This window comes from Echiichthys vipera (genome assembly GCF_963691815.1).
Source record: "Echiichthys vipera genome assembly, chromosome: 20".
Classification (NCBI taxonomy): Eukaryota; Metazoa; Chordata; class Actinopteri; order Perciformes; family Trachinidae; genus Echiichthys; species Echiichthys vipera.
In genome coordinates, this window is record NC_139845.1 from 18,433,287 (window position 1) to 18,452,539 (window position 19,253).

At 43.7% G+C, this 19,253-nt stretch overlaps 1 protein-coding gene across 1 annotated transcript; it reads left to right on the forward strand.

Annotated features, from left to right (window-relative positions):
• The first annotated feature begins 215 nt into the window (after positions 1 to 215).
• Positions 216 to 17,518, forward strand: scaf11 (SR-related CTD-associated factor 11). Its single transcript, XM_083934912.1, has 15 exons — positions 216 to 363; positions 3,734 to 3,779; positions 3,977 to 4,122; positions 4,494 to 4,577; positions 4,965 to 5,044; positions 5,217 to 5,296; positions 5,389 to 5,426; positions 5,539 to 5,603; positions 8,483 to 8,608; positions 9,714 to 9,799; positions 11,132 to 13,384; positions 13,905 to 14,227; positions 14,388 to 14,561; positions 14,687 to 14,806; positions 17,154 to 17,518. The coding sequence occupies exons 2-15, from the start codon at positions 3,761 to 3,763 to the stop codon at positions 17,247 to 17,249; spliced, it is 3,690 nt and encodes a 1,229-aa protein (XP_083791038.1). The 5' UTR covers positions 216 to 363; positions 3,734 to 3,760; the 3' UTR covers positions 17,250 to 17,518.
• Positions 17,519 to 19,253: the final 1,735 nt, after the last annotated feature.

Consider the following 19,253-nt stretch of genomic DNA (forward strand, 5'->3'; position numbering starts at 1 on the left):
TTGTTCCTTGTTAACTTCCTGTCAGTCGATGTCATTCACATACACCGCAACAGGAAATAAACTAGGACACACTTAGAATGTTTATGTTTACATCTTTGGTAAGGCCCATACTTCGTACTGTAAATACCCCCAGAGGATAAATCCCCTCCGCTCTGTAATGCTCGGCGCTTCCGCTAGGGGGCGCTGGCTGCACCAAACTCACAGCCGGACCGCGAGACATGTGGCTGAGACTTTCAGAAAGCTACGCTCCATTTTTTGTCCCAAACAATTCCTGGATAGTGCGATTCGTCGGCATTTCATAGCAGGAGTTTGGACGCTAAAAACAGTTTACTAGGTGCAAACCAGCTGCAACAGCACTTAAAGGTAAGTAAAGACACTTGTCGCTAGCTAACTGGAGCTAACAGAAGCTAACTGCTAGCATGCTAAAAGCGACGTAGGCAGCTGCTGTTGTTCAGCAGCTTGATAGCTTTCGGCTACATTCGCAGCTAGCTAGCTAACTTGTGACCTTCAGTGCAATATTCGTGGTTAATATTAGACACTATTTGGCCACGTTTGCTGCCCTGCTAACATCAGCCCGTTAGCCTTTAGGTAGCTGTGTTTTTAGCTAAGCTGTAGCCGTGTAGCTAATCGACAACAGTCATGTTGTCATCGTCGTGTTGGCTCTGGTTCATCAAGTTGCTGCTAATGTTGTGTCTCTAAGAGCCAGGCCGTGCTGGCACAGGAAGCTTTCACACGCATATACCGGCCAACTCAACTGATGTTTGGTCACATCAGTCATCTAGTTTGATGTAAGTTAATATCAGGATTAAGTCTGACGTTAGGCTCACTCTTGGTTGAGGCTTTCAGGCTTACAAGTTAGCTGTCCGGTCAAATGTCAGTCTTGACAAATGGCCTGCGTTGACTTGTTTTTTTTAATTAACTGTAAATTAAGTGTTTGGAAGTGAAACCTCGGGGTTTTCCCCGCATCACAGGGCTCTGCTGGTCTCAGCCTGTTGAATAGGTTTCACTTTAGACAAGATTAAGATTAAGATAATAGCCAGGACTGGTTCCGGATCAGGTAACGTCCTCAGATTTAAATCTCAGGCTTCCTCTTCACTGTCATCCAGCTAAGAGAAGTGTAATGGTCTTCTAAGGTTCGTTCGCCATGTCTTTGCAGGGAAGTACACATCATTAAGGCTAGATTCTGGACATTAGAGTCTGAAAAACGCATTTGAAAGTAGTACTAAGACTTGATCACATATCTCGTAACCAGGTTTCTAAATTAACTTTTTCGATCACCAGCCAATGAGAATCAGAATTTCCAGTAGGCAATTTTTTTCTGGTGAAAATAGGAGAAATTATGAGTGTCACTGAATGCATTTGATCATTTTATTAACAGTGTTGGCAGGAAAAAAAACATCAAGTACAATACACACAACAAAATATACAAAGAAAGCACAAACATTTAATTTCAAGCTTGGGATCTATCTATCTATCTATCTATCTATCTATCTATCTATCTATCTATCTATCTATCTATCTATCTATCTATCTATCTATCTATCATTCATTTGAATCACGTCTGCAGAGCTCTTCTTCTCCCTCAGAGGTGCCATCAGAATCTGAGCCACCCTTTTGTTCCATGTTTGCGCACAAAGTCAGGCCTGCGTGAGTGCACAAAGTCAGGCCTGCGTGAGTGCACAAAGTCAGGCCTGCGTAAGTGCACAAAGTCAGGCCTGCGTGAGTGCAAACTGTCAGCATGCCAGATGTCACTGGCTTTGGTTGGATCAAAGTCTTTGATGTCAGGTGAGCACAACTGGGTTTTAAGGAAGTCAGAGAGGGTCTCACCATTTAGGCGTGAACGCCAGTCACTCTTTACCTGCTTCATAACACTGAACCCTCTTTCAGAGTCAGCTGTAGTTGCAGGGATGGTGAGGAGAGCATCAAAAAGAGCAAGGACATCAGGACACCAATGGGGCAGCATTTTGTTCATAGTAGGCCAGGTCTTCTCAAAGGTTCCTCCCGTAGGGTTAGATAAACAGTATAGATTATCATGGAGTGGATACAGGATCCCAAAATGGCGCCTATTCAGTTCAGTGTGATTTGCTTGCCTGGCATATAGCCAAAGAAATTTCTAGGCGTCTAGAGTCTGCGCTGTAGTGATTGAGCAGTGGGGCAGTGTCATCGAAGTACCATCCATACACCTGTCAAATCGTGAGTCGATAATAGCTGTCAATCCTGGTTTCAACTCTTTAGTTTTATGTATCAGCCCCTTGGCATTTTTCCACTCAAAGCAGTTTTAGAACATGAAAATAAACCGATTAGGAGGGGGGACTGGAGCCGATCCCGGCTGACGTGAGGCGGGGTTCACCCTGGACAGGTGAAATATCCACTCATTTTGTATTTGATGCATGCAACACATTCCAAAAAAGCTGTGACAGTCAACAAAGGACTGGGAATGTTGAGGAATGCTCAAAAACACCTTTCCATATCATCAAAAGATTCAGAGAATCTGGAGAAATCTCTGCACATTGAATGCCTATGACCTTCGATCCCTCAGCCGCCATTGTCAGTTGACACAGGGGACGTCCCTGCTTATTTCAGCAAGACAATGCCGAGCCTCATTCTGCACGTGTTACAGCAGCGCGGCTTCGTAGTAACAGAGTGCGGGTACTAGACTGGCCTGCCTGCGGTCCAGACCTGTCTTCCATTGAAAATGTGTGGCGCAGTGTGATTTGAATGGGAGCCACCCCTAGCGGCCGTTTGACTGTGCTTTTGTTGTTTTTTAACAGTAACTTTTGGAGTAGTGCTATTTTTTTATCACAGGAACAAGAAAAGGACCTGTGCATGTGCATCTTTGCATGCGCTGGTTAAAAAAAGTGACGCAGTGGCCCAGGTTGGATTCCGACCTGCATCCCTGTCTGTCTGTCTGTCTGCCATTTTCACTCACCGTACTGAGCTATTCCTGAATAGATATACGCCAAATAATGTCCTCTGCACCGGTGACAGCCTGTCTCTCACTAACACACGTTTTGACAACTACTGTTGGAGAACTACTTTAAGGTGGAGTGTTTTCCTTCATGCTACATGTACATGAGTTGACATTGTAAATCAAGCGAACCAATGTCAAAAATTATGAACAAATCTCTCTTTCTTTTCCATGTCTTTCTTGCGGCATTTTAATAATGGTTGGATCATGAAGTGCCCGTAAAAACTGTCAACCAGATCATTACAACTGCAACTATTCTGTATTACTCACTTCGATAAAGAAGTGCTGCAGCGCGGTTCTGCGACGGTCGAAACTCATTCAGAGTGATACGTCACCTCCAGAGTCTCGTACATCTCGTAAGGACTTTAGGGAGGGCGTGCCCTGAAACTCTCACAGCGGCCACATATTAGCTCAATGGTAACGCGCCTAGTGTCCTCAGTTCCCAAATTCTTATTGAGTGTTGTTAAAAGGAAAGGCGGTATACATGCCACTGTTCCAGCTTTTTTGGAATGTGTTTCAGGCATCAAATTTAAAACGAGTGGGTATTTGCAAAAAAACGACGACGTTTATCAGTTCAGTTCATCTTGTCTATGTAGTGTATTACATTGAATATGGTTTGAAATGGATTCGCAAATCATTGTATTCTGTTTTACACGACGTCCCAACTTCATGCAGTGCATAGCATTGTGTGGGTAATCAGCTGTACTCCTGTTTTCTGCAGCGATGACCCCATCTTCATTTTTTCTCCTTCTCTGTGTTGTGTAGAGGTGATCAGGACAGCCCGGGGCGGACATGACAGGAGCTGGAAGCGGTAAGACTATATTATGATTTTATAGGTCAAATGTTCAGTTATACGTTGCATCAACAGTATGACTCATCAGTTGTAGTATATCAACACATCCCCACATTGAAAAAACTTTATATTAGTGCAGCTGTTTTCAGTTCACACTGAGTAGAACATTTCAGATCTGAATCATAAACAATCTTAAAACGTGTTTATATGTTTAGGCGGCCAGGGCCCGCCTGATGGGACAGATGCTGAGGAGGTGGAGAGGTGTCCCATCTGCCTGGGTGTCCTGGCTGGAGGCGAACTGGCCATGCCCGACAGCTGCTGCCACGTCTTCTGCCTCAGATGTCTCCTCACATGGGCAGAGGTGATGCTCAACGCTGCTACATTAAATTTTAGAAGTTCATGAAATTTGTGATAATATAGTAGTGAAATGGTGATATCAGCAGAAGTGAACCGGTGTTGGGCCATTTTGAAAAATGAACTTGTGTATACAGACTGATACTACAAATTGAACTGTTATGTTCATTCTCCTAAATTATTAAGTATTTGTTTATGGATTTGACCAATTTAGTTTATACCATTTACTGATATTGGCCAAAAACCTAATTTCATTATATATTTTTTTTTATGGCAAAACTTTCCCCCCGCAGAATATATGATTTGTGTCAAAGTCTGTAAAGCATTTGGACCAACGTGAATTGTTTTGTCTTTTAAACGGTTTAATTGACTTTACAGTTGCAGATGGCTCCTTCCTGCCCGGTGGACAGAAGACCTTTCACTAATATTTACAGATGGGACGGGAATCTGAGCTGTGTGCAGGTCAGTCTGCTTTCTACCTGCACTTTCTACCAACACTGTAAATTCAAAGATGCTTTTTTTTGTTGATCTGAAATTACCTATTCTGTTCAGGGTAAAATTATTAGGCACCCTAATCTGGTATTTGTCATCTCTCTCCGTACATAACGTCTTTGCATGAAGCCAATCAAAACATAACAGTTTAAACAGTATTTGGACTAATTGGCCCCGTGAACAGTTAAAAACATACCTGCAAAAATCAGTTTTTAGTCTATCCATGGGTTGAAAGCTACCACTCAATGTTTGGTTAAATGAACTGGGTCAGCTGTAAATCCTTGACTCTCTGTGTGTCAGTCACAATATTGCAAATGTTGGCATCTTAATGAAATATACTTCTGTCATTGTTTTAAGGTTCCTGTGAGGAAAAAAGCGACTCAACCTGAAGCTGAGAGTTGCTGTTGTAGAAACCCCGAACAAAAAGTCTGTCTCAAGTGAGTGTCAGCCAGTTTTATGTAGGATCATAAGGTCAGCACTCAAGCTAAGGTCTTTACAGAGATCAGAGGAAATACTTAATGACATCGACATAATCAATTATTAATCAGGGAAAAGTGACCCATCCTTAATTTTGAGGCTATGAGAACAATCTGGGTGTTTTCTTTTCAGAAGTAAACCTGCAAGAAGACTGAGAAGGCAAAAGGTGGAGAGGACGGCAGATGCCAAGACAAAAGGACTCGTGAGGAAATGTACGTTAACGCCTCTGTTCCTCCAGAAATATGCGTGACATGTTCGCATTTTGTGAGCAAAGTCTAACAGTTTGTAAATGTCTTTTTTCCAGGTAACGATCAAGACCCCTCCTCACTGAGCAGAAAAAAGGTGTTTTCTTTACTTCCTTTCATTGCCCCATGCTCACATTTCAATGATCAGTGTCATGTTAATGTTATTAATTCAGTGTGTAATCTCATCAGTGTTATTGTATTTTCTCCAGGTTAGAGGAACAGAGTGCTGTACTTGGTCACCGTCTCCCTGCGTAACGACATCGTCCCAGGACATGTAAGTCACGCTTCCATCTATGATGAATTCTTATATCACGATGAATTATCGTGTGGTTTACACAGCGAAACAATCTAAAATGAGATGGTTTGATGTGCCAATTATATGTCTTACTTGTCATTAGGGCTTGCTAGTTTCCAGCATTTTGACTTACCGTATTTTCACGACCATAAGGCGCACCGTACTAAAAGGCGCAGTCTCAGTTATGTGTGCCATTACTGTATTCAACACACACATAAGGCGCACCGGATTATAGGGCGCGGGTTTTATATACCGGTACATATCCTCTACTATGTTTAAATACCTCTACTGCGTATTTAAAAATAGAGCGGGTGCAAAACTGAGTATGTATTTCATGTATTTATTACATGTATTTATTACAAAGTATTAATCAAAGCCATCAAAGTCATCATCCTCTGTTTCTGAATTAAACAGCTGCGCTAAATCAGACATGCCAGTTTCCCCTTCTTCGCTGTCAGAGTCACTTTCCGTGCCGTGCGGCTCTTCGGAAATGATGCCGGCTTTTGCGAAAGCTCTAACAACAGTGCCAGCAGACACGTTAGCCCAAGCATCTACAATCCATCCGCAAATTGTGGCGTAACTTGCCCGGCGCTGCCTTCCACTTTTCGTGAAACTGTGGTCTCCGTCGGTCATCCATCGCTCCCACGCCGCTCGCAGCCTTACTTTGAACGGCCGGCAGCCAAGCACAACAGTAAACGAAGCTTTTTCATACCCCGTTGTGCATATCGATACCGTTCTTGTCCCCTTCTTCTCCACCGTGTGATTCAACGGGATGTCGAAAGTGAGCGGCACCTCGTCCATGTTGGTGATGTGGCTTGGCTGGGTGCTTTTGTCGGCGATGTGTTTGCTGCAGTAGGAGTGGAAGCTCGCCAGCTTTTCATTATAATCCGCCGGACGTTGCTGCGCTACTGTAGTCCTGGTCCGGATGGAAAAATGGCACCGTTTCATAAAACGAAAGCACCACGACGGACCTCCTTGAAAATGTTCAATTTTAATTTCTTCCGCTAGCGTTACTGCTTTTAGTCGAACAGTGACCGTCGAAACGCTCGCCCCACTCGTTCTTTGCTCGATGATCCACCGCTCGAGTCTTTCCTCCAACTCGGGCCACCTCGCCTTATGTCCGCGGAAACTCAGCAGCGTCTTCTTCACCTGTCGGAGTTCGTTTTCCATCTTCTTCCACTTGCGAACCATCGATTCATTAATCTTGAATTCTCTCGCGGCTGCTCGATTTCCATGTTCCTCTGCGTAGCTGATAGCCTTCAGTTTAAACTCTGCTTCATAGGCGTGTCTCTTTGCCATTTTCAGGGTTGTTAAGACAACAATGTTCTGCATAAAGCACATACCTGTTCTTTTATACACAATCCACGCCCACTATCCCCCTTTAACGTTCTCACGGTGGTCTCAACAACGTCCGCAGTAACAACACACATAGGGCGCACCGCACTATAGGGCGAGCCGCACATTTTGAGGGAAAAAAAAGACGTTTATATGCGCCTTATAGTCGCGAAAATACAGTACCAAAGAAAATGACGGTAGCCTAGTTTACAGAAAGGGGCGCAGTGCATATTAAGAATGCCCCCTGCTGGACTACAAGGCAAATTCCTTCAAATGGTCCGATTTTATTCTTTCCTTACAGCCCCCTAGCAATTATATTTGTATTTCCCATCAGTGGCAAAGTCTACATCCACACTAATGTGTTTTCTTTCTTAAACAGTATTTTAAAATGAAATTTAAAATGAAGGGAATTCTGCAGGTTTTCTTAGTCAAAGAAAAAAATGTGCAAAGCCTGCCTGCGTGAGGCTAATGAATGGCTATTATAATAGGATATTTACCATGGGTAATGGAAACGATGCTGCTCGGTGTGTCAAATACTCATTTAGTATTTCTTTTTATTTTATTATAGGATTTTTAATTTGTTTTATTATGTCATCCTTGTAATTGTGTTTCCTTTGTGCTCGTCGCAGCTGTAAATGAGGTAAACCTCAGCGTCTCTTGAACTGAAATAAAGGTCATTGTTTGATTGATACATGGCATTCGTGGAATTTAAGCCCGTGTTGTGTAGAGTGATGTTTCAGCATGTCTGAAGCCACGCTTTGGACCGTTTCATCCACTCCGCCGTGACTCCTCCTTGCTCCGGCAGAATCTGATGAGTTTGATGTCATTGTTTTGCAGTGCGCAACTGTCTGAAAAGCATGCAGGCATCCATAAAGGAATTGATAAGCTCAGGGGCATACAATTCCGATTTGTAACCGGATTTCAAACGGGAACTGGTTCTCCATTTCCCATCCCTACTCACAAGCGTTTCTGAAATAATCTCTGTCTACATTAACATGCCTGCAAACCCATATCACATGACCATTCACGTACGCGCGTTATGTGTGTGCTACACAGCTGCTAGCATCCACAACAAGGTCAGAATCGGCAGCAGTTTTGTTTTTGTGTTTGTTTTCTTCTGGAAAAAAGGGCCACATCATAGGGATGTGACAAATCAGGAAAGGACACGTCATGATTGATAACGTCGGTGTGTGCGTCATAGTTTCTGTATGTCCAGACTAAAACCCAACCCAAGCTTAATTGGGGTCAGCAGTGTTTTCAAAAGTCTCTGATTTAGTGGTTCTAAAATGCCATAGTGGTGTGGTCACCAGGCTGTAAATGTAGCAAAAGTTATTATTAATGTGGATGCAGGCAAAGACATAGTTTAATTCCAGTTAATTAAAGTAACCAGGGTAAATCTGCAGTATCTTGTTAAGGTGGGATGTAAGATGTGTGTCATTTGACAGCTAGAGTGTCCGTGGTTCAGCCATTACATTTGGAAATACTTTCTAAATGATTCTTACCTTGTTTTCATCCTCCTGCAGTACAGAGCCTGTGTGGGTGTCAGAGGACATACCATATGACACCGGGTTCAAACAGTGCAAACCCCAGGCACAAGACTGTCCGTGGCTTTCTCCTGTCGCTCCCATCCCTGCCAACGGCAACTCAAGGTAGTGAAATCTTTCTCTTGTTTGTTTGTTCATTCAAGAAAAAAAATCTTCGTTTGAATGATCAGATATCGATTCACAGAAAGAGCAATCTTTCTTTACTAAAACAATAACACTCTAAGGAATCCATTGGTATCATTGGTATTGTCAGAAAGGGGTTTAAACAACGCTCCAAAGTTAGGCTACATTTTGGCGAGGGAAAAACTGGAATGGTCATTTTCCAAGGGGTCCCTTGACCTCTGACCTCAGGATACCTGAATGAAAATGTCAATAAATACTCACTGACTTTAGAGTTGCATCTTATTGTGTTGACTGCTGTAGTGTGTTCATGTTAAATGAAAAGCACATTAAAGTAACTGCTTTGGGTTCCATTCTTATGCCCGAGGCCAGAGAGTTCCTCATACAGTTTACCGCATTAGTTCTCTGAGAATCTCTTCCAAGCACAAGTGGTTTTGTGACTGAAACATTGCTAATCAAATCAATATTGAATCAAATAGAATCCAAAAAACAAAATGATTTGTAATGTATCCGTAGTGATACCCAGCCCCGGGACATGTTTTTTTAATTTAAAATCAATGTGTGCACAGCCCTATTGAATAGTAAAACTACATAACACTGCTCCTCGCTTTTATCAAACTTAACAAACACTTATCAGTAATTGTGTGTGATATAACTTTGTTAGGAGCTCCAAAAGCATTGCATAAGAAATATGAACTGCACTTAACAGTAACCTGTGGAGTGACCTCTTGTAGTGCTTTGGTGTCACACTATTCCACTGATCTAGAATAAGCTAGTAAACATGAATGTAAATCCTCAACATTGAAAATGTCCAAAAACGGCATGGCAAATGTTCTTTGAGGAAGGACTTTCTTTCGGGGCATTGTTTCAAGTCACACTTGAGCTCCTAGTCATAAAATTTAGTAGCACTGTCATCAAAAAAATGAAATCCAAGGCTCTCAGCCTGAAGCTCTGATGTGGTTTCACCAATTCAGTTGCTGACAATGCCCCCACTGTGTGCTTTTCTTTGTCATTGACAGAATTGTAATGGATGGCAAGGTGTCTTTTAAGCTAAGCTAATTTCTTCTTTTGTATATTGTTGCTTTTCCAGGCAGAATTTCCATCCAACTGGTTGGAACCACGGCCCATTCCCATCTCCCTTTACCTCCAGTTCACCGTTTGGCCCTGGTCATTTTGGTGAGTCTTGGCTAGCAGGTTTTTGTTGTGAACCTTTTTTTGAGATTGTTACTTATAATAAGGGGATGTAAACCAATATATTATTTGGATATGAATATTAGTTAGACTCACTGTTTTAAATGCAAGTCGGGTAATGTCTTGATATACAGTATGGGGTGTAAATAAAAACAGAATACAATGATTTGCAAATCCTTTTCAAACTATATTCAATTGTATACACTACAAAGACATTTAATGTTCAATTTGATTCGGTTCAAAAGTTATCTCTTACAGAGTAGGTATAGAACATTTCAAACTGATAAACTTGTTTTTTTCTTTTAAAATTTTTGACTCATTTTGACTCCTTTTAGCTTGCAATATGTTCCAAAAAAGCTGGGACAGGGACATGTTTACCACTGTGTTACATCACCTTTAACAACACTCAATAAGAGTTTGGGAACTGAGGGCACTAATTGTTGAAGCTTTGTATGTAGAATTATTTCCTATTCTTGCTTGATGTACAACTTCAGTTGCTCACCAGTACGGTGTAAGGTCGTATTTTGTGCTTCATAATGCGTCACATTTTTCAATGGGAGACAGGTCTGCACTGCAGGCCGGCCAGTCTAGTACCCAAACCCTGTTACTACGAAGCCATGCTGCTGTAACACGTGCAGTAAGTGGCTTGCCATTGTCTGGCTGAAATAAGGAGGGACGTCCCTGAAAAAGACATTGCTTGGATGGCAGCATATGTTGCTCCAAAACCTGCATGTACCTTTCAGCATTATTGGTGCCATCTGGATGGTCCTTTTCCTCTTTGGCCCGGAGGACATGACGTCCATGACCAAACTGTTGGACTATTTGCTCACGCAGTTGTTCACAAAGTGGTGAACCTCGCCCAATCGTTGTTTGTCAACGATTTAGGCTACGTTTACACATTGTCGGCTATTTTCATAAACAGACATTTCGCCATCTTCGTTTTCAAAAAAAAAATCATCCACACTTTCTTGTGTATATATGGCGGCAAGAATATGCCACATCTGTAGGGGTCAGTGTATAGAGAAGCTCAAGCCCACGTTATCTAATAATAATATCAAATAATTTTGGAGCATTCCTCAATTTCCCAGTCTTTTGTTGAGTCTATCAACTTTTTTGTAACTTGTTGCAGCCATCAAATTCAAAATGAGTGAATATTTGTGACATTTGTTCCATTTACAAGTAGCACACAATTAAACACAGAAAGTTAAACAATCTAAATGACTTTATAGATTTCTAAATTCTGTATCATTTAAAAGGATTGGCAGCCGATTGTATCTTTAAACACTATTGGGTTTTGCTCATGTGATTTCTCTCCAGTGTTTCAGGGTGTCGTCTGCGCCATCACGTGTCCCAAAGGAGGAGAGAAGAGAGGCGGCCGAGCTTCAACCTCCAAAGCCCCCACCAAAGAGACCAAGTCTCTACCAGCCAGGCGATCTGGACGCAACAGTAAAACCCAAGAAGAGGCTCCTGCATCTGACCCACCATCACCGGCACAGTCCGGTTCATCAGACTCTGACTCGTCTACTGGCCAGTCTGCCAAACCAGGCAGGGCTTCTCAATCTCCAGCCAAGAGGAAGGGCAAACAGGTAACAAACCGAAAAGCCGGTAGGAAACGGAAAGCCCCAACAAGAAAAAAAAAGGCCCCCAAAATTGTTAGCCCGGCAGCAAGTGAGGAGGAGGAGGAGGAGGAAGAGGGCGATGGATGTGAGGACATGGAGAAGGAGGAGGAAGAAGACAAAACTAATCAGGAACAGGATTTGAACAACTCAGAGCAGCAGCAGCAGCAGTCTGATGCTGAGGGGAGCCTCAATGAAGACCAGGACCGATTCAACTCTACTGAACCCATGCTCAACGATGCGGTACAGGACAGTGACGGGACGCAGGAACAATCTAATGAACAAGAACTGAAACCAGATAAGGGGGACGATGACCTGTATTGTCCTTCAGACTCCGCTCCCAACAGCCCTGGTTCATGCTCTGAGGGAGACCAGAGCAAGAGGGAGGAAGAGGAGGAGGAGGAAGAGCCACCAAGCCCCGTATCCTCTGTAGAAAAGGACTCTGAGAAAGGGACTTCACCATTACCCTCTGACTCTGAGAATGCTCTGCTGGACAACCTGATGTCTCCACACTGTGACGAGCAGGATGAGGGCATGAAGATTTGTGCGGAGTCAGAAGAAGAAAACAATGAAGAATCTTCAAAGGAAGTGATGGCTGAATCATGTGAGAATTCTCCACAACCAGCTTCCCCCTCTGTTGGTGAGTCAGATGATAATTCAGCTATCCCCGAATCAAAAGCCTCTGATGATGCTGATGTGAAAGCATTTGGATCAGAAGAGCCTTCAGTAGTGGACAGCTCTGGCAAAGGAACCAAGGAGGACAGTCCAACCAAGGAGGACAGTCCAACCAAGGCCGACAGTCCATCCCAGGATGATACTAAAGTTGTCCCCATGGACTGCAGTTCACCCATGAGTGAGCATGGCAACAGTCCCATTTTGGAACTACCGAAGGAGAGTGCTGCCTCAGCTGCTGCAGAACCTCCTGCGTCCGCAAGCCAAGTCACCAAGGACTGCAAGGACCAACCAGAGAGAGAAAGGAGCCAAGAGAGGAAGAATGGCAAGCAGCGGCGCTCTCGCTTTCACTCCCCAACATCTACCTGGTCACCTAAGAGGGAATCCAAGCGAGAACCGTCTAGGCGCTCGCGCTCCCGGTCTAAAGAACGTGATGGCAGTCCACCCTCGAGCCGCTCATCCCGAGCTCGCAGCAGAGACAGAGACAAGGACCGGGACAGTGAGAGAGACTATTCTAGGAGGGAACGTAGTCGTGAGAGGAGGAGAAGGCGATCCAGGAGTCGCTCAAGGTCCCGGTCTCGGTCTAGATCACGATCCAGAACAAGATCCTACAGGCGAGGACCAAGTCCTGAACGTCCAGCCTCCCGAGAGCATTCTCCCCAGAGAAAGGAGCGTAGGGGCGGCTGGAGGTCTGGGCAGGGCAGTGGGTCTGGCGCTGAGGCACAGAGGCATCACGGAGGCGCTGGGCGCTTTGAAAATGGTGTGCCTCCAGAAAGTTCCCCTGAACGCCAGGGCTGGTCAGAAAATCCCGACTGGGTTACGGAAAAGAGTCGTGAGGCTGAGAGCAGGAACAGGGACTTTGGTGTCAGTAGTGCTTCGCGCTGGGAAGACCGCAACAGTGGCGGGAACAGAGGAGAGTCAAGGGGCCGCGGCCGGGGTGCCGGGCGGGGTGGCAGCAACCGTAGCTTCTTCAACCAGCAGGAGGAACAACAGGACAACCGCTGGCAGCCCAGAAATAACTTCTCAGGTACAGGCAACATTTCAGGGAATGACGCATACAGCCGCTTCAACGAAAACCGGGGAGGTGGCCGGAGGAAAGAGTCAGACTCAGGAGAGTCTATGCTCGACCGGTCAGGCTGGTCATCAGCATCCAGCTGGGCTGTCAGGAGGACACTGCCTGCAGACGTTCAGGATTATTACTCAAAGAGGGAGAGAGGAGGACCAGGAGGAGGCTGGAACCGACAAGAGGAGGAGCAGCCGGCAGCGGCGGCAGCAGCAGCAGGTCAAAACCCTCAGTTTTGGTTCAGGCTTCTCTGTACAGTTATTTTTCACCACTCAGAAAAAACCCACTGCTACAGCTTGAGAAAATGGAGATGAAATAGCAATTAACTCATCAGCCAGATTTCCCTGTGAAATACAAGCAGAAGTCAGTGTTTCATTAATGTTCTCTAGCAGAGGAAGGTAATCATAGTGCTGTAACTGGCACCAATGACTCAACTGTGAACAGGCACAAAAACTAGAAATTGTATTCAGGCACCTGCACTTCTTTATAATTGAGAGGAAAAAGCAATTTCCTTTGAAAATGTGAATTTATTTATTAGGTCTTACAATCATTTAACACACTTGTTTATTTTGTGAACAATTTCTATTCTTAAACATTTGATGCCATTTTTGTGTATAGTTGGCACATTTTCATTATACAGTACTTTAAATAAACTACAACATTAGGTTGTTTTAGCTTTCACACAGGATGACATATTCTTCCTGAAAGCTTCTTAATTTCATATGTTCTTGTTCTCTAGATCCCCCTAAAAGCGAGCCTCCTGCCCTGGCAGTCCCAGGTAATGCCCCGGTGCCTGTGATGAACGTGATTCCTCCTCAGGTGAATGCTCTTCACCATCACTACCCCATGCAGGGCCCACGAGGAGCACTGCCGGTCAGCTTGCAGCCCACAGCGCCGTACGCCATGCCTCCTCAGGTCCCCGTGCACCTCCACCCTGCCGTACCACTGCTTCAGGTCCCGGCCGTTGGTGCTCAGGGCCTCCCACCGCCTCCCCCTCCACCTCCACCCATGCATCAAGGCAACCAGACAGCAGCAGCTCAGCCCGATGGCTACACGACACAGGTAGGGTTTATCAGCACATAGTACGGCTAGTGCTGAGGATGTGAAGAGATTATGTTGTAGACTTTTATCAATTAGCATTAAAAAATATGAAATTAAATACACAAGTACTGTTCATAAGCAGCGTTCCCATTGTCTTTATTCTCTCTCTTGTTTGTCCTAGATGGCAAATACTATGGCAGGCTATGGGAAACCCGGTCTTCTTCCCACCCCAACCAAAGCTGGTTTTGCTGCGATGACCTATGGCCATTCTGCACCCAGCCAGGTGCTTCCATCCTCTACAACTCAGCCCAGCCAGCATCACAAGGCTCATGCTGACAGCTCGAAAAAGGAAAAGGTAACCTGCTGTCTCCGGTCTACCTGTCGCTCCATCACAAACCACCTTTTCAAAGAAGTGGTTTGTTTCTCTCTCCACTTCTGTCAGTTTCTAACCAGCAATCCGATTTCTTCTCTTTGCTTTAGAAACAACAGATCCAAGAGAGAGCTGTAAATGAAGTGAAGACAGCCATCAAACCCTATTACCAAAAGAAGGAAATCACAAAGGAGGAGTACAAGGAGATTGTCCGCAAAGCGGTAGAGAAGGTAAACACTCACTTTGAGAGTTCCTGTCATCAATGGGCCATTTGCTAAGCCACTCCCCCTTAGTTACTCATGTTATTAGTTGTGATTTTGATTCTAAATTGAAAGTCAATCAAAATGAGCATTGCGATTCCCTTGTATTTATTTTTCTCTCCACCCGTGCCTACTTGTGAAGGAAAACAAACACATAGACAACAGCGTAGCTTACCCACACGAGCCAGCTGCTGCCCCTTTCAAGACACAACAGAACTGAAAAATCACTCCGCTTCCCTGAGGTAGCTGTTGTGGCAACATTGTCCTTTCCTGTGAGTTCTGTAAACAAACAATGAACAGTGAAGCATGTGAGCTCCACAGGACTTCATCATGCATTCGGTTGTTCCCTGTAAACTCATGGTGCATTCAAGTGCTGTCAAAAGTGTAAAGTGCCGCTCTGCCAGTGGCCCTTGGGCGCTGAAAAAATGTTTAAATTGAATTGTGGTTTGGAGATTATTTTTTTTATGTTTTAAAAGCGTGATGAGAGAAATGTCAGTTTAGCCAGAAATTGCATTCTAACATTCCGTTTGGCTCCTAAACTCACATACTTGTCGGTACTTATATTTCACTTTTGTGAAGGCTAACCCATGTGTTTTGCAAATGTAACACTACCTCAGGGAACAAGTTTGGCTGGTGTTGCGGGAGTGTAGACATCCATAAGGGCGCACTCACACTGTCCTTCTGTCCCGGGCCAAAACCGTTTTTTCAGCTAAAGCCTAGTGCGTTTAAGCAGTGTGAGTGCACCCGTTCCGCGCATAACTGCGGCCAGTGGGCCGTCCACGTCCCGCTTGAAAGAGGTAGGCTTTAGCAGAGCCGTTTGCACATGTACGAGCACGAGCGTGCGGACGTGTACGAGCACGAGCACGAGCCCTACGGCGGTAGCAGTATGTGCGCCTGTTCGGACATGTAAATAGAAGGACGGACCATGCGCGGACATTTAACAACAACAACAATGGCGGTGAAAGGTTCGCGTTGATGTGATGCGGAGGTGGAGTGTTTACTGCAGATTTGGTCGGATGAAAATATTCAAAAACCCCTAAAGCCCTGGTCGCGGTGCGGAAGGACAGTGTGAGTGCGCCCTAAATCTAATAAAGAGCAGTCTATGTTAAAGTGATGCAGCACAGTGAACAGCCCTTTTCTTTAAATCTAGCCTCTAACCAACAAATAATGTGGCTAATGATGTGCCTTGTAACCCTTTAAGTATCACTCCATTACCAGCCTCTTGGTAGTAAGCTAGTTAGCAAGGTATGCTAACATTTCCAGCTCATTTATGCTCTACGTTAGAGACACATACGGATACAGACAGAGCCTTCTGCTTACGGATGCAAACTTTATACAGACCAAACGTTGCAGTACCACCAGAAATCGTGTCGGGCACCGAACAAAAAGAGTGCCGTGAATAGCAAGAGCAATCAAGTCATTAAAAGCTACGTTCGTCATCAAATTCTCTCATCTGTAAAACTAATGTCTGGAATTCTCCGTCCACACTCCGGGGTGTATTTAATGTTCTCACGGACCACAGCTGTCTACAACGCTGCCTGCCATTTGGCCTCCTCCTCAACAGACGCAGGAATGTTATCTCCTCCATCGTCCCCATGTTTGTTAGTCAAAAACATTTTTTTTCTCAAACTTTATTGGAGTAACTTCTGAAGCTGAGCGACCCCCTCTAGAGGATGTTTCAACCAACGTGAAGGACACATGAAAGAATGAGGGCAGTGAAGACGATGTTGGTCTGTAGTGACGACGCACATGTCTATTTACGCATGAAATGGAAGCATAAATGAACCTTTAGCCTTGGCTTTCGAGTGGTTAAGTTGTGAGAACAAAGCTACTAGGCAATGGCAACATGGATGCCCAGAAGACTCCTCGTTCTCATCATTGTTTGCTTCTTTCCAAGAAATGTTGACTAACTTTGTATATTTCAACACCATGAAGAGATGACAAAAGTGATTCATTTCTATGCACAGTCATTACATAGAGCTTAAAAGCACATTAGCATCAATGTTGGTGTCATGGAACGGTCCTGAACTGTTTAGCCTGCCAGGGAGCGGGTACTGTAATGCAGGAAGTCCAAAGGCGTAATTACAGAGGAAATACTGTAGATGAGGCTTCTGGAGTATCAACATTTTTCTCAGACATAAAATTACGAAGAAAAACTCTATACGACTAGAATTAGAATATGGTAACATTCATGTGAATACCACAAGAGGGGATGGTCCATAGGGACTCTTCTCTTGAACACAGTAAACATGAGTCCATTTAGAGGCAGCGTGTGACTATTTGATTATTTGTTTATTTATTTTTTCTTCCCCCTCAGGTGTGTCACAGCAAGAGTGGTGAGGTGAACTCCAGTAAGGTGGCCAACCTGGTGAAGGCCTACGTGGACAAATACAAGCACGCCCGCAAGAAATGAACCTCCACCCTGCTGCTGGCGTGGCGATGCCCTCACAGACCCATTCAGCTGCTCAAGTGCAATTTCCCCCTTGCTGGAATTTAGCCTCCAAACTGAAAGACAACGGAGAGCCGACGCTTTCTTTTTTTAATATCTCTACCTTTTATTGAATGATGAAGATTTTTTTCTATAGATTTTCATATTTTGTTAGAAAAAGAATTACCCAATCAGAAATTGTAATGCAAGAGCCCTTTATTTTGCATAGATCACGTGACTTGGGAACTACTGTAAGGAGCGGGGTGGGGCACGGGGTGGGGGTGGGGGGGTCGATACTCAAGACGCAACGCTCGGTGAACATCGGCTCATATAGTGGAGAGCTTCTTCCAGGGCTCTGACTCGTACAATGAATTTCTCTTGAATGGCATCCTGATCGCAAAGCTTATTAATTGAATATTTTCAATGTTCCTTTTTTTTTTTAAATGATATAATATTTCAGACGAAAGCCTAGTTTAAAAAGACAGTGCATTGCCTTTATTAATCTCTGTGGCCCCGTTAAGGGCTAGAATCTCAAGAGTGCGATTGTAATCAGGGCCCTTATTGGTTGACGTTTAAGTGAGTTGGCCAATGAGCAGTGAGTTTGTAATGTAAGGCACAGGTGCCAGGGGGTTTAGATCAAACTAAATTAACCCCACCCCCAGCCTGGATGTGTATTAAATGTCAATGGGTGAACATTCACTGCAAAGTATCCAGAAAGTAGTAAAATAAATTAGCTGCTTCCTGATCTGCTGTGTGTTTACATTTGAATTTAGTCTCCATCATTGTTTCTGAGATGTTTCTGCAACTCCCAAAAGTCAGTGCACCAGTGGCTATGTCAGACCTGCCGGCAAACATGCTTATTTACAAATTCAGCAATTACAGAGAAACAGCATTCAGTTGGAGTGGGGTTTCTGACCAGCTGCTGAGTGTCAGTATTCATTAGCGGTCTTTGGTCTCTTTAGCTGATAAATGTTGCGTGCTGAACTCAGACAGCTACACAATGAGTTGAAACTTGTTATAAAGCGCAGCAGACTACTGCTTTTAGTCCATACATTTAAAAAAAAAAAAAGTATCCTTATTTAATATGCTTTCCACCATGAGGTTGTGCTCACAATCTCTTTTCAACAGATACAGCTATTATACAGCATACACATACCTTTTGATATAAAAGATAGTATACAGCATCAACCACATGCAGCCGGATCTGCCACACAGTTGTTTTTCATTATTTAATGAATGTTTTTAATTCATTTGGCACATTAGACATCGGGTTGACAGTGGGTGAAGCTTTGCTGCGACTTATGTCGTGAATGAATGAGAATTATCAAGTCAGGTTTATTTATATAACATTTCATACGACAGGTGTAGACTCAATATGCAGCACAAAAGGTCATGCTTAACAAAAACAAGAAATTAAAAGATATTTGCATATAAACAGCATAGCATAAAAACAGGTATCACAACAAGGCAATACAATAAAGTATATACAAAAGAATATAATAAAAACAATACTGATTCCTACCCATTAACCTTCATTTTTAAACCTACATAAAAGCTTGTGAAAAAAATATGTTTTTAGTGTGCCTTTGAAAGACAACGCTGTTGTAGCCGACTTTAATTCCTGTGGTAGAGAGTTCCAGAGAGTAGAACCATGATGACCGAAGGCACCGTCAGCAGATTTAAATTTTATTCTAGGTTTAGTGAGACCTTTATTTGATGATCTCAGGGTATGTATTCATTGAGCATGTTAACAATATATGAAGGAGCTAAACCACTCAGATTTAAAAACAATAATTATTTTAAATTCAATTGTTTGTTTCACTGGGAGCCAGTGAAGAGAAGTCAAAATAAGAGTGATATGCTCATACCTTTTGTTACTAGTTAATACTGTGGTTGCAGCATTCTGAATAAGCTGGAGTTTGACACCTGCTTTGTCAGTCCAGCATAAATTGCATTACAGTAATCGAGTCTACTGGGAATTTTTCATAA